The sequence below is a fragment of the Rhinoraja longicauda genome, chromosome 40 (assembly GCF_053455715.1).
Source record: "Rhinoraja longicauda isolate Sanriku21f chromosome 40, sRhiLon1.1, whole genome shotgun sequence".
NCBI lineage: Eukaryota > Metazoa > Chordata > Chondrichthyes > Rajiformes > Arhynchobatidae > Rhinoraja > Rhinoraja longicauda.
This window is the reverse complement of record NC_135992.1, coordinates 3901601-3916876: the sequence shown is the minus strand read 5'-3', so window position 1 is coordinate 3916876 and position 15276 is coordinate 3901601. Positions and strand designations below refer to the sequence as shown.

Sequence of the window (15276 nt, the reverse complement as noted above, 5' to 3'; positions counted from 1 at the left end):
GGCGCGGGGCGGTGACGTCACCCTTTGTCCCTTATTTGGGGAGTGAGGAAGTTGGCAACCCTACTAATACGGGACAAGGGCGGTCCCATACGGGTCAAACTAATTTCACCAAAACACGGAATGTCCCGACTGATACGGGACAGTTGGCAACCCTCACTGTCCCACACAGCAGAGTTGTGGGGTCTCAGCACAGTGGCACAGTTGGCTGGCACTGGGCACCAGCCTTGGTTTGCTTGTCCTTGCAAAGGCTTTCACAGAGACTGGGGGGGGGGGTAGTGGTGGGGGATGTTCAGTTTAGGTTAGAGAGACAGCACGGAAACAGGCCCTTCGGCCCACCGAGTCCGTGCCAATCAGTGATCCCTGCACACTTACACTATCCTACACACACTGGGGACAATTTACAATTTTACCGAAGACAATTAACCTACAAACCTGCACGGTCTTTGGAGTGTGTGGAGGAACGTATTGAGGAGTAGTCTTTTGCTGCCCTCTAAGACTTTAGTTCAGAGGCTGCCTTTAGTTTAGCTAGAGATACAGCGCAGAAACAGGCCCTTCAGCCCACCGAGTCCGTGCAGTGCTGACCGATGATCACCCATGTACTAACCTAGTCCTACACACAAGGAACAATTTACAGGAACCATCAGCCTAACAACTTTCACGTCTTTGGAGTGTGGGGGGGAAACACTGAGCACCCGGAGAAAACCCACGCAGGTCACGGGGAGACAATCGAACGAAAACTCTGCACAGACGGCACCCGTAGTCGGGATCGAACCCGGGTCCCTGGCGCTGTGAGGCAGCAACACTACCGCTGCGCCGCCCCGTCGAAGGAATGAGAGGCCGTTCTGCCCGCACTGGGCTAGCAGTGCTCGTCACCCAGGGACTCTGCGGAGTGGGCGCTGCGAGGCGGGGCGGGGGGCGAGGTTGGTGAAGATTTCGCCGCTGCTGGAGGCGGGCTGGAGGTAGCGGCGGGGGAAGGGCCCGGGGGAGCAGTGGAGGGGGGCCGGGCCCAGAGCCGGGCCCAGGCAGTGCTTCTGCGACTGGCGGAACTGCAGCACTGTCTTGGTGTAGATGTTGAGGGGGTGACCGAGGAAGCCATGCAGAAAGTGAAGGAGAGCCAGGCCAAGCTGCAAGAGAGCGCAGCGTTAGAGAGAGAGAGAGAGAGAGGGACCTGGAGCCCACACACACACACACACATCTCCCCCCGCCTCCCTCCCTCACCCCCCTCTCCTCCCTCTCCTCCCTCCCTCCCTCACCCCCCTCTCCCTCCCTCCCCCTCCCTCTTTCCCTCCTCCCTCCTTCCACTCACTTCCTCCTCCTCCCTCCCCTTCCCTTCCTCTCTCCCTCCCTCCTCTCCCTCCTCCCTCTTTTCCTCCCTCTCCCTCAGCCCCCTCCTCCCTCCCCCCTCTCACTCTTTCCCTCCCTCCCCTCTCCTCCCCTCACTCCACTCTCCTCCCTCCCCTTCCCCTCCCTCCCCCTCTCCCTCCCCTTCCTCTCTCCCTCTCCTCCCTCCCTCCCCTTCCCTCACTCCTTCCTCTCACCCTCTCCCTCCCTCCTCCTCTCCCTCCCTCCCTCCTTCCCCCTCTCACTTCCTCCCTCCCCCTCTCCCTCCTCCCCCTCTCCCCTCCCCTCCCTCACCCCACTCTCCTCCCTCCCCCTCTCCCTCCCTCCCCCCCTGCTCCCTCCCTCCCCTCCCTCCCTCCCCCTCCTCCCCCACTCACTAGAAGGACCAGCCGAAGTCCCAGTGATGAGGTCTCCAGTCCCTGGGGCCCTGACTGGCCGTCACATTGGAACACCTGCGTGTACATCATGTGGGCCACCATGCCCAGCAACCCTGCGGGCAGAGCACAGCGTCACACACGGCACACTCACTGGGGCAACGCTCACTGGTGCACACTCACTGCTGCACACTCACTGGGGCACACTCACTGGGACACACTCACTGGGGCACACTCACTGGGACACACTCACTGTGGCACACTCACTGTGGCACACTCACTGGGGCACACTCACTGTGACACACTCACGGTGGCACACTCACTTGTGCACACTCACTGGGGCACACTCACTGGGACATACTCACGGGTGCACACTCACTTGTGCACACTCACTGTGGCACACTCACTGCGACACACTCGTTGCTGCACACTCACTGCGGCACATTCACTGCGGCACATTCACTGGGGACACACTCACTTGTGCACTCACTTGTGCACACTCACTGGGGCACACTCACTGGGGCACACTCAGTGGTGAACACACGCTCACTGGTGTACAGTCACACACACACTAGTGAATGCAGTCACTGGTGCACACTTACTGTTTCATACACACTGCCGTTTGCACTCACTGTGTGCACACTCACTGCAGCACACTCACTCGTGCAGAGACACACTGGTGCTTACACGGGTGAACACACTCAGAGATGCACACACTGCTGCACACACTGGTGTACACTTCCTGGTGTATATACTGGTGCACACTCGCTGGTGCACACTCACTGGTGCGCACACCCACCGGTGCACACACTCACTGAGCACGGAGAGCGGTGGACACACTGGCACACTCATGGGTGCACACACACTGATGGGCACTGCTGCACACTCACTAGTGGACACTGACACACTCACTTGTGTGTTCACTGGTGTATACATCTGCATACTGTACTCAATGATGCACACTCGTGTATACTGTGGTGTGCACACACTGGTGCACCCGTTGCACTATTATGCACCATTAATGGAGCATGTAGTCAATGGGGCGTACACACACTGACGTGCAAGCACACACTGACACACCCAAGGCAGTGCCACATTTACACACTTGTACACTTAAACGCTCACATCTAGTAACATGCACTAACACTCACAGTCCAACATGTTAACTGGCCCACACTCACTGACATGTACATTGGCACATGCACACACATTTACACAGATTCACTGACACACTCACTCACACCCACAACCCTCTTCACCACACACACACATAGATTCAACCTCACACATGCAGAATACATTTGCACTAAGTCACACACACATGGACACACACATGCACACATATAACACGCTTTCATACACACTCACTCACACACACTCACTAAAACCCACACGCTCTCTCATTCAAACACACATACACACTCACTCACACACACTCACTCTCACACACACTCACTCTCACACACACTCACTCTCAGACACTCACACACACACACACTCTAAAACCCACATGCTCTCTCACTCAAACACACACACACTCTCCCACACACACACTCACTCACACACTCTCCCACACACTCACTCACTCACTCACACTCTCCCACTCACTGTGTAAGTGTGAACGGCCTGGTGTTTACACACGTGAACATACCTGACGACACGGAGAGGATCGCTGCGAATGCGTTGAGCTTGAGGGCACAGGTGGACTGACGGGGGAAGCAGAGTTCCAGCAACATCAGCACAAAGCTGACGGACAGCAGAGTGATGTAGAGAACCTCCGACACCAGCGTCAGCCACAGGATGCCTGTGGAGAACCGAGAACAACGTGGGTGTGTGAGAGCGGTGTGTGCATGCATGTGTGTGTATGTGTGTGTATGTGTGTGTGTAAGCGCATGAGCATATGTGTGTGCGTGTGAGCATATGTGTGAGCGTGTGTGTGTGAGCATGTGTGAGCATGTGTATGTGTGCGTGTGAGCATATATGTGTGCGTGTGAGCATGTGTGTGTGAGCGTGTGTGTGTGCGTGTGAGCATATGTGTGTGAGTGTGTGAGCATATGTGTGTGTGTGAGCATGTGTGAGCATATATGTGTGCGTGTGAGCATATATGTGTGTGTGAACATGTGTGTGTGAGCATATGTGTGTGTGAGTGTGAGAGCATATGTGAACGTGTGAGCGTGAGCATGTGTGTGCGTGTGAAGCATATGTGAGCGGTGTGTGTGACAGGGTCCGTTAATGTTTTGACATGACGTACAATTCAGTTTCAATGTAAGTTTACAATGCAATTGATTAGTTCACAGATACAGCAGGGAAGCAGGCCCTTCGGCCCGCCGAATCCGTGCCGACCAGCGGTTACTATCCTAGTGCTGGGAAGAGGGACAATTTACAGATTGATTTGCAAACCTGCACGTCTTTTGGATGGAGGAGGAACCCGTTGCACCCGGAGAAAACCCACGCGGTCACGGGGAGAACGTGCACACTCCACACAGACAGCACCTGTGGTCAGGATCGAACCTGGGTCCCTGGCGCAGTGAGGCAGTAGGTCTACCCACTGCGCCACCGTGCCACCACAGTGATGAGAGTTTTGTCCAGGACTGGGCTCTGAACAAGCATGGCCTCACGGCTCATAGTTTCCCCTCCTCCCGCCCCATCTCTTCCCTCATTCCCCTCCCTCCCCTTCCCATCCTCAGGTGTGGTCCATCTTCCACCAGCCCTCACCCACCCTCCCTTCCACCCTCACCGTCCCATCTCCCTCCCTCCCTCCCTCCCACCCCTCCCATCCTCCCATCCTCCCATCCTCCCATCCTCCCATCCTCCCATCCTCCCATCCTCCCTCCCATCCTCCCATCCTCCCTCCCATCCTCCCATCCTCCCTCCCTCCCATCCTCCCATCCTCCCATCCTCCCATCCTCCCTCCCATCCTCCCATCCTCCCTCCCTCCCTCCCCCCACCCTCTCACCTTGCTGTGTGACGGGGGTCAAGTCAATGAAACTGCGGCACTGCTCTCCTGAAACAAGATAGGCTGTTACTCAGTGTTGGTGACTGCGCACGACCCCTCCCCTCCCTCCCCTCTGCCCTCTTCCCTCCTTCTCCCCTCCCTCCTCCTCCCCCTCCCCTCCCTCCCCCTGCCCTCCCCTCCCTCCATCCACTCTCTCCTCCATCCCCTCCCCTTCCCTCCTCTCCCCCCTCTCCCCTCTCCACTCCCTCCCTCCACTCTCCCCTCCCTCTCCCCTTCCCCTTCCCCTCCTCCCCTCTCCTCTCCCTCTCCGCTCCCTCTCTTCCCCTCCCCTCCCTCCTCCCCTCCCACTCCCACTCCCACTCCCTCCCTCTCCCCCTCCCCTCCCCTTCTCCTCCCCTCCCCCCTCCTCTCCCCCTCTACACCCTCCCTCCACTCTCTCCTCCCTCCTCCTCCTCTACTACTCCCTCCCTCCACTCTCCCCTCCCTCCCCTCCCCTTCCCTCCTCTCCCCTCTCCCCTCCCTCCTCCTCCCGGGCGGTGAAGATCGGTCAGTCTGTCCGCCATCAGTTGAGTTTTGAGTTGAGTTGAGTTCATTGTCACGTGTAACGAGGTACAGTGAAAAGCTTTTTGTTGCGTGTTAACCAGTCAGCGGAAAGACTGGACACCATTGCAATCGAGCCGTCCACAGTGTACAGCATGATAAAGGGAATAACGTTGAGTGCAAGGTAAAGCTGGCAAAGTCCTATCTAAGATAGTCTAAGGGTCTCCAATGAGGTAGATGGGAGGTCAGGACTGCTCTCTGGTTGTGGTGGGATGGTTCAGTTGCCTGATAACAGCCAGGAAGAAACTGTCCCTGAATCTGGAGGTGTGCGTTTTCACACTTCTGTACCTTTTTCCAGATGGGAGAGGGGTGAAGAGGGAATGGCCGGGGTGAGGCTGGTCCTTGATGATGCTGCTGGCCTTGCCGAGACAGCGTGAGGTGTAGATGGAGACATTGGTAGGGAGGTTAGTTTGTGTGACGGTTTGGGCTGCTGGCCTTGCCAAGGCAGCGTGAGGTGTAGATGGAGTCAATGGAAGTTAAGATAGGCACAAAAAGCTGGAGTAACTCAGTGGGTCAGGCAGCATCTGTGGAGGACATGGATGGGTGACGTTTCTGGCAGGGACCCTTCTTCAGACTGGTGGAGCCTCCCTTAGAATTCCCGTTCTCTCAAATCTGGTATGAATTTCTAGGATTTTCTCATTTGATTTCAGATTTTTAGCATTTTAATCTAAAGCTGCAACGATATGATCTAGTTATTAATCTTCCCGTTTCATGTAAGCATTTTCGATTCTTTGTGAAAGATAAAAGTCGCTTAATCTTGTAACCGGTCAGAGTTGAATTCTGCTGGTGATTTTGTGGGATGTGATGTTGAGTCTCTATAAGGCGCTGGTCAGACCACATTTGGAGCATTGTGAGCAGTTTTGGGCCCCAGATCTGAGGAAGGAAGTTCTGGCTCTGGAGAGGGTCCAGAGGAGGTTTACAAGAACGATCCCAGGAATGAGTGTGTTAACGAACGATCAGCGTTTGACGGCACTGGGCCTGTACTCGCTGGAGTTTAGAAGGATGAGGGTGGGGGACCTCAGAAGGCAGTGGAGGCCAATTCTCTGAATGCATTCAAGAGAGAGCTAGATAGAGCTCTTAATGATAGCGGAGTCAGGGGGTACGGGGAGAAGGCAGGAACGGGGTACTGATTGAGAATGATCAGCCATGATCACATTGAATGGCGGTGATGGCTCGAAGGGCCGAATAGCCTCCTCCTGCACCTATTGTCTATTGTCTGAGCTGCAGGGAGAGGTCCAAGCAGGCTGGGGCTCTGTTCTCTGGAGCATCAAGATTTCCTTCTTGGACAAGATCCTTGAACAAGATCCGTGTCCCAACTCCTCAACACCCCCCCATTCTCTCTCCCCTACTCCCGTCCCACCTCCCCCTCCCGGTCTTGTACTCCCCCTCTTCCCTGCCCCATCTTTCTCCCCCCTCTTCCCCCCCCCCCTTCTGAGTGATGTCCCCCCCATCCTCAATCCACCCCCCACTCTCTCCCCAACCCCCCACTCTCTCCCCAACCCTCCACTCTCCCCCCACCCTCTCCCCACTCTCTCCCCCCAACCTCCCTCTCTCTCCCCACTCCCCCCCACTCTCTCCCCATTCCCCCCCCACTCTTCCCCCCCACTCTCCCCCCACTCTCTCCCCGTCCCCCCGTCCCCACTCTTCCCCCCCACCTCTCCCCCCACTCTCTCCCCAACCCCCCCACTCTCTCCCCCACCCTCTCCCACCCCCCACCCTCTCCCCACTCCCCCCCACCCCTCTCCCCCACCCTCTCCCACCCCCCCACCCTCTCCCCACTCTCCCCCCACTCCCCCCCACCCTCTCCCCACTCTCCCCCCACCCTCTCCCCACTCTCCCCCACCCTCTCCCCACTCCCCCCCACCCTCTCCCCACTCTCCCCCACCCTCCCCCCACTCTCCCCCACCCTCTCCCCACTCTCCCCCACCCTCTCCCCACTCTCCCCCACCCTCTCCCCACTCTCCCCCACCCTCTCCCCAACCCCCCCACTCTCTCCCCCACCCTCTCCCCACTCTCCCCCCCACTCTCCCCCACCCTCTCCCCACTCTCCCCCACCCTCCCCCCACTCCCCCCCACCCTCTCCCCACTCTCCCCCACCCTCTCCCCACTCTCCCCCCACTCTCCCCCACCCTCTCCCCACTCTCCCCCACCCTCCCCCCACTCCCCCCCACCCTCTCCCCACTCTCCCCCACCCTCTCCCCACTCCCCCCCCACTCTGTCTCCCCCCCCACCTGTGCCGGTGATGTTGGCTTCACATGAGGTCCACATGCCGGTGTGGAAAGCTCTGAAGGTGAACCTGTCGTCCCCCATCTCCCAGCTATATTGGGAGAGTGTGTGGGTGCTGTTGCCAGTGTTGCCAGTGTTGCCAGTGTTGCCAGTGTTGCCAGTGGTGTCGGTGCCGGGGGCCGCGGTGCAGTCGGTGGTGCGGGTGGACGAGCAGGGCGGCTTCAGCACCTTCTTCGTGCCCACGCACCAGTACGAGGTGAAGAGCGCCGTGGTGGAAAGAGACACGGCCACACAGCCCAGCAACAGGGAGAGTGCATCACGCTGCATCGCCCCCCACACCCTGCAACAGAGGGAACTCAGCCCATCACTCCCGTACTAGCCCATCGCCCAGCAACAGGGAGAGTGCATCACGCTGCATCGCCCCACACCCTGCAACAGAGGGAACTCAGCCCATCACTCCCGTACTAGCCCATCGCCCAGCAACAGGGAGAGAGCATCACGCTGCATCACCCCCACACCCTGCAATAGAGGGAACTCAGCCCATCACTCCTGTACTAGCCCATCGCCCACATCAGCAACAGTGCATCACGCTGCATCGCCCCACACCCTGCAACAGAGGGAACTCAGCCCATCACTAACGTACTAGCCCATCACTAACGTACGAGCCCATCGCCCACACCAGCCGCAGGGAGAGCCCTCACACCCTGCAATAGAGGGAATTCAGCCCATCGCACCCAATACTAGCCCATCACCCATATGAGCCAATCACTACTGTACTAGCCCATGACTACTGTACTAGCCCATCACTACTGTACTAGCCCATCAATACTGTACTAGCCCATCACTAATGTACTAGCCCACCACTACTGTAGTAGCCCATCACTAACGTACTAGCCCATCACTAACGTACTAGCCCATCACCAACGTACTAGCCCATCACTTACTTACTAGCCCATCAATACTGTACTAGCCCATCACTAACATACTAGCCCACCACTACTGTACTAGCCCATCACTAACGTACTAGCCCACCACTACTGTACTAGCCCATCACTAACGTACTAGCCCATCACTAACGTACTAGCCCATCACTGCTGTACTAGCCCATCACTGCTGTACTAGCCCATCACTATTGTACTAGCCCATCACTATTGTACTAGCCCATCACTATTGTACTAGCCCATCACTAACGTACTAGCCCATCACTAATGTACTAGCCCATCACTAACGTAATAGCCCATCACTAATGTACTAGCCCATCACTACCGTACTAGCCCATCACTATTGTACTAGCCCATCACTAACGTACTAGCCCATCATTATTGTACTAGCCCATCTCTATTGTACTAGCCCATCATTATTGTACTAGCCCATCACTATTGTACTAGCCCATCACTAACGTACTAGCCCATCACTATTGTACTAGCCCATCACTATTGTACAAGCACATCACTATTGTACTAGCCCATCACTATTGTACTAGCCCATCACTAACGTACTAGCTCATCACTAACGTACTAGCCCATCACTGCTGTACTAGCCCATCACACCCATACTAGCCCATCACTAACGTACTAGCCCATCACTAATGTATTAGCCCATTGCCCAGATCACCAGCAGGGAGAATGTTTCACTGTGCATTACCCCCACACCCTGCAAGAGAGGGAATTCAGCCCATCACACCCATACTATCCATCATTACTGTACTAACCCATCGCCCAGATCAGCAACAGGGAGCGTGTGCCACGCTGCATCGCCCCCACACCCTGGAACAGTGGGAATTCAGCCCATCACTACTGTACTAGCCCAATGCCACTGTACTTGCCCATTGCCAGGAGCAGCGAAAGCGTGCCGTGGTGCATGGCTCCCTGCTCCTGGAACAGAGGGCCCATCGCCCATCACCCCCATACTAGCCCATCGCCCCCTTGAGCCATGGAACAGAGGAAGGCCCTTCACCCATCACTACTGTACTAGCCCATCACCCCATACTAGCCAATCTCCCCCAGCCCTGCAACACACATAGGGTCTGCCACCCATCGCCAGTGTACTAGCCCACAGCACAGAGGGGGGGGAACACCGGCCATCACTAACATACTAGCCCATCGCACCCAGACTAGCCCACCACACATGGCCACCAGGGTCTGACCTCAGGAGGGAGGAGGGAGGTCACAGCGGGAGGATGCAGGGGGCCCATCGCCCATCACCCACATACTAGCCCATCGCCCCTTGAGCCATTGACTTCTCTAACTTCAGATAGTTCCTCTGTCCCTCCCTTTCCCCTCCCCTTCCCAGTTCTCCCACTGCCTTCCTGTCTCCAACTACATCCTATCTGCACCCTCCCCTGACATCAGTCTGAAGAAGGGTCTCGACCCAAAACGTCACCCATTCCTTCTCTCCTGAGATGCTGCCCGACCTGCTGAGTTACTCCAGCATTTTGTGATACAATTCAATTCAATATTCAATTCAACTTTTTTTTCCAAATTAAGTTATCCTCCTGGCTGTTTCTTCTCTCTCCCCCTCTCCTCTCACCCCTCTCCTCTCACCCCCTCTCCTCTCACCCCTCTCCTCTCACCCCCTCTCCTCTCACCCCTCTCCTCTCACCCCTCTCCTCTCACCCCCTCTCCTCTCACCCCTCTCCTCTCACCCCTCTCCTCTCACCCCTCTCCTCTCACCCCCTCTCCTCTCACCCCCTCTCCTCTCACCCCTCTCCTCTCACCCCCTCTCCCAGCAACCCTCCCTCATCCTCCTATTTTATTTTGCCCCTTTCCCATCCTTACCACCCTCCCCCTCCCCCCACTACATCCACCCACCTTCTGAAAGAGATTCAACATGGCACCTGAGTGTGGGGACTCTTCATGTGGTGGTCATCTTATACAAGCGTCCAAGTCATAAATCTCTGCTCGCTATAACATAGAAACATCGAAACATAGAAAACAGGTGCAGGAGGAGGCCATTCGGCCCTTCGAGTCAGCACCGCCATTCAATATGATCATGGCTGATCATCCAGAATCAGTACCCCGTTCCTGCCTTCTCCCCACATCCCTTGATCACCTTAGCCCGAAGAGCTAAATCTAACTCTCTTTTGAAAACACCCAGTGATTTGGCCTCCACTGTCATCTGTAGCAGAGAATTCCACAGATTCACAACTCTCTGGCTGAAAACGCTTTTCCTCATCTCAGTCCTAAATGGCCTAACCCTTATTCTTAAACTGTGGCCCCTGGTTCTGGACTCCCCCAACATGGGGAACATTTTACCTGCATCTAGCCTGTCCAATCCCTTAAGAATGTTATATGTTTCTATAAGATCCCCTCTCATCCTCCCAGTGAATCAGCCTCCACTGCCTTCTGTGGCAGAGAACTCCACAGATTCACAACTCAAAAAACACTAACACATATTCAGCAGTCTGTTAAAATTGTCTCTTTGAACCACCTGCTGCACTTGACTATGACTCTAGACTTTAGACTTCAGAGATACAGCGATTGAAACAGGCCCTTCGGCCCACCGAGTCCGCGCTGACCAGTGCACTCGCACTATCCTGCACACACCAGGGGCAATTTTACCGAAGCCAATTCACCTACAGTCCTTTGGAGTGAGGGAGGGAACCGGAGCACCCGGAGAAAACCCACGAGGTCACAGGGAGAACGTGCAAACTCCACACGCAGACAGCACCCGGGGTCAGGATCGAAGCCGGGTCTCCGGCACTGTGAGGCAGTGGTGGGGTTTCTCCGGGTGCACCGGGTTCCTCCCACACTCCAAAGACGTGCAGGTTTGTAGGTTAATTGGCTTCGGTATAAAAATGTAAAAATTGTCCCTAGTGTGTGTGGGATAGTGTTAGTGTGCGGGGATCGCTGGTCGGTGCGGACTCAATAGACAATAGGTGCAGGAGGAGGCCATTCGGCCCTTCGAGCCAGCACCGCCATTCAATGTGATCATGGCTGATCATTCTCAATCAGCACCCCGTTCCTACCCTCTCCCCATACCCCCTGACTCCGCTGTCCTTAAGAGCTCTATCTAGCTCTCCCTTGAATGCATCCAGAGAATTGGCCTCCACTACCTTCTGAGGCAGAGAATTCCACAGATTCACAACTCTCTGACTGAAAAAGTTTTTCCTCATCTCAGTTCTAAATGGCCTACCCCTTATTCTTAAACTGTGCCCCCCCCCCCCCCCGTGGTTCTGGACTTCCCCAACATTGGGAACATGTTTCCTGCCTCTAACGTGTCCAACCCCTTAATAATCTTATACGTTTCGATAAGATCCCCTCTCATCCTTCTAAATTCCAGTGTGTACAAGCCTAGTCGCTCCAGTCTTTCAACATAGGACAGTCCCGCCATTCCGGGACTCGGTGGGCCGAAGGGCCTGTTTCCATGCTGTATCTCTAAACTAAACTAGAGTGTGGTCTCTGAAGATGGTGCTAAAACATCAGCAGATTATTCCTGCACACTTGCTAATCGGGGATTGGGGTTATGGCGATACTGGACTGGACTGCTTGTAAGGTAAATAATTTCACCAACATATGTGACAATAAAAAGCAAAAATAAATAAATACATAAGTTCTAGGAGCAGAATTAGACCATTCGGCCCATCACATCCACTCTGCCATTCAATCACGGCTGATCTCTCTCCCTCTCAACCCCATTCTCCTGCCTTCTCCCCAATAGCCCCTGACACCTGCACTAATCAAGAATCTGTCTCAAATTACAGTGTAAAAAAATAACTGCAGATGCTGGTACAATATATCGATTTATTCACAAAATGCTGGAGTAACTCAGCAGGTCAGGCAGCATCTCAGGAGAGAAGGAATGGGTGACGTTTCGGGTCGAGACCCTTCTTCAGACTGCAGTGTGTAGTGTAAATTACAGTGTAAATTACAGTGTGTGCAATTTTTCACCTCCCACTCGCTAATGATGATGTATTCATGTCCCCTTTGATCTCCCATTTTCGCACCTCGCCCTTCCACATCTCTTTGTCTCCCTCTCCCTGACTCTCAGTCTGGAGAAGGGTCTTGACCACGAAACTGGTCGCCCGTTCCTTCTCTCCAGAGATGCTGCCTGTCCCGCTGAGTTACTCCAGCATTTCGTGTCCCATCTTCGGTGTGTAAACCACCTTGCAAACATCCCCTTGTCCATTGAATCCCACAGATGGATTCACCAGCCTCTCTGGCTGAAGAAAGAGCTACCTCTAATTGGGTGGGGGGGAGGAAGATGTGCCAACTTTGGGGTGGGGGGTGGGGTGGGCATGGCAGCATCACACACACACACACACACACACACACCCCACACACACACACACACCCCCACACACACACACAGTCACGGGCGTTTTGGGGGGGCAGTTAACTCACGGTCTGTGTGATCTGTGACTGGGAGTCCACAGGCTGGTCCTGGCGACTTGCTGGAGAGGAGAGAGAGAGAGAGAGAGAGAGAGAGAGAGAGGGAAGAGAGAGAGAGAGAGGGGAGAGAGAGAGAGATAGAGAGAGAGAGGAGAGAGAGAGAGAAGAGAGAGAGAGAGGGAAGAGAGAGAGAGAGAGGGAGAGAGAGAGAGAGAGAGAGAGAGAGAGAGAGAGAGAGAGAGAGAAGAGAGAGGGGGGAGAGAGAGAGAGAGAGAGAGGGAGAGAGAGAGAGAGAGAGGAGAGAAGAGAGAGAGAGAGAGAGAGAGAGAGAGAGAGAGAGAGAGAGAGAGAGGAGAGAAGAGAGAGAGAGAGAGAGAGGGGAGAGAGAGAGAGAGAGTCTCTTTTCACAGTGCACGAAAACCCAGCTGCCTCCTCGCCCACCGAGCAGAGATTAATCCCCAGGGCTGTGCCTTTGATTAGATTCTGATCCTTCCTTCCCCCTTCCCCCTCCTCCCACTCCTCCTGGAGCTGCAATCCCTGTCTGAGCCTTGATCTTGGATGATTAAAAGCAGCCTCTCTTTATTGCTGTGACTGGGAGGCTGGGTAGGGGATTGAGTCTGACAGGTGGGGAGGGGAGGGGAGAGAGGGAGGGGAGGGGGGTGGACGGGCTCCACGATCGCTCTGCTGTCACGTATCCCAGGGAATCAGCAACTGGAGACCATTCGGCCCCTCTCTACTACCCCCCAGCCTTGAGTACGGGCTAGCACGCTCCTCCAAACAACAACAAAAAAAACACTTGCGAGTCTGTAGAAATGGTCCCGACCTCCTTTCCTTTTTCTCCACACAGATGCTGAGTTGTTACTCCAGCACTCTGTGTCCACCTTCGGTGTGAGTTTCAATAGACAACAGGTGCAGGAGGAGGCCATTCAGCCCTTCGAGCCAGCACCACCATTCAATGTGATCATGGCTGATCATTCTCAATCAGTACCCCGTTCCTGCCTTCTCCCCATACCCCCCTGACTCCGCTATCCTTAAGAGCTCTATCTAGCTCTCTCTTGAATGCATTCAGAGAATTGGCCTCCACTGCCTTCTGAGGCAGAGAATTCCACAGATTTGCAACTGAAAATGTTTCTCCTCATCTCAGTTCTAAATGGCCTACCCCTTATTCTTAGACTGTGTGGCCTCTGGTTCTGGACTCCCCCAACATTGGGAACATGTTTCCTGCCTCTAACGTGTCCAAACCCTTAATAATCTTATACGTTTCGATAAGATCCCCTCTCATCCTTCTAAATTCCAGTGTCAATTCCAGAGGGTCGGACGAGAACTAGAGGGGGCTGTAATATTGTGATCCCTAATCAAATCAGTGACACTACCCTCCCAGAACCAGTGCTGTAAAGTCCATGGACTCTTCAGAAGCGATGAGCACAAGATACAAGATCATTGATACGTTGTATGTGCAGGGAAGGGGGAACCGCAGATGATGTTGGTCCAAACCGAAGATAAACCAGCACCTGCACTTCCTTCCTGACATGTGGACAAGTCAAACTGGTCCCAGACACACAATGCTGGAGTAACTCAGCGGGTCAGGCAGCATCTCTGGAGAGAAGGCAGGGGTGATGGTTTGGGTTGAGACCCTTCTTCAGACTGAGACTGGGGGGGGAATGAGAGATATAGACGGTGATGTAGAGAGATATAGAACAAATAGACCAAGTGGACTCGTTGGGCCCAAACCTCTCCTGCATTGGTGCGGCACCCCCTCCTCCCCTTCCTCTCCCTCCCCTTCCCACCCCACCCTCTCCCTCCTTCCTCCTCCCCTCCCTCCCCCCTCCACACCCCTCTCCCCCCCCCTCATTCCCCACCTACTCCACCCTCCTTCTCTCCCTCCACACCCCTCCCCCTCCCTTCCCCACCATCTCCCTTTCCCTCCCTCCACACCCCTCTCCCCCCCTACCCCACCCTCTCCCTCCCCCCTACACCCCTCTCCCCCTCCCTTCCCCACCATCTCCCTCCTTCCCTCCCTCCACACCCCTCTCCCCCCCTACCCCACCCTCTCCCTCCCCCCCTACCCCACCCTCTCCCCCCCCCCCACCCCACCCTTCTCCCCCTACCCCACGCTCTCCCTCCCCCCCTACCCCACCCTCTCCCTCCCCCCTACCCCACCCTCCCCCCCTACCCCACCCTCTCCCCCTACCCCACCCTCTCCCCCTACCCCACCCTCTCCCTCCCCCCCTACCCCACCCTCTCCCTCCCCCCCTACCCCACCCTCTCCCTCTCCCCCTACCCCACCCTCTCCCTCCCCCCCTACCCCACCCTCTCCCTCCCCCACCCTCTCCCTCCTCCCTCCCCCCAACACCCCTCTCCCCCTCCCTTCCCCACCATCTCCCTCCTTCCCTCCCTCCACACCCCTCTCCCCCCCTCGTTCCCCACCTACTCCACCCTCTCCCCCACT

General features: G+C 55.7%; 1 protein-coding gene across 1 annotated transcript; it reads right to left on the bottom strand.

Annotated features, from left to right (window-relative positions):
• Positions 1–740: 740 nt before the first annotated feature.
• Positions 741–7825, bottom strand: gsg1 (germ cell associated 1). Its single transcript, XM_078430346.1, is given in 8 exon segments — positions 741–895; positions 897–1078; positions 1081–1124; positions 1719–1783; positions 1785–1831; positions 3367–3519; positions 4672–4719; positions 7503–7825. Coding segments are annotated over 8 exon segments (900 nt in total). The 5' UTR covers position 7825; the 3' UTR covers positions 741–856.
• Positions 7826–15276: the final 7451 nt, after the last annotated feature.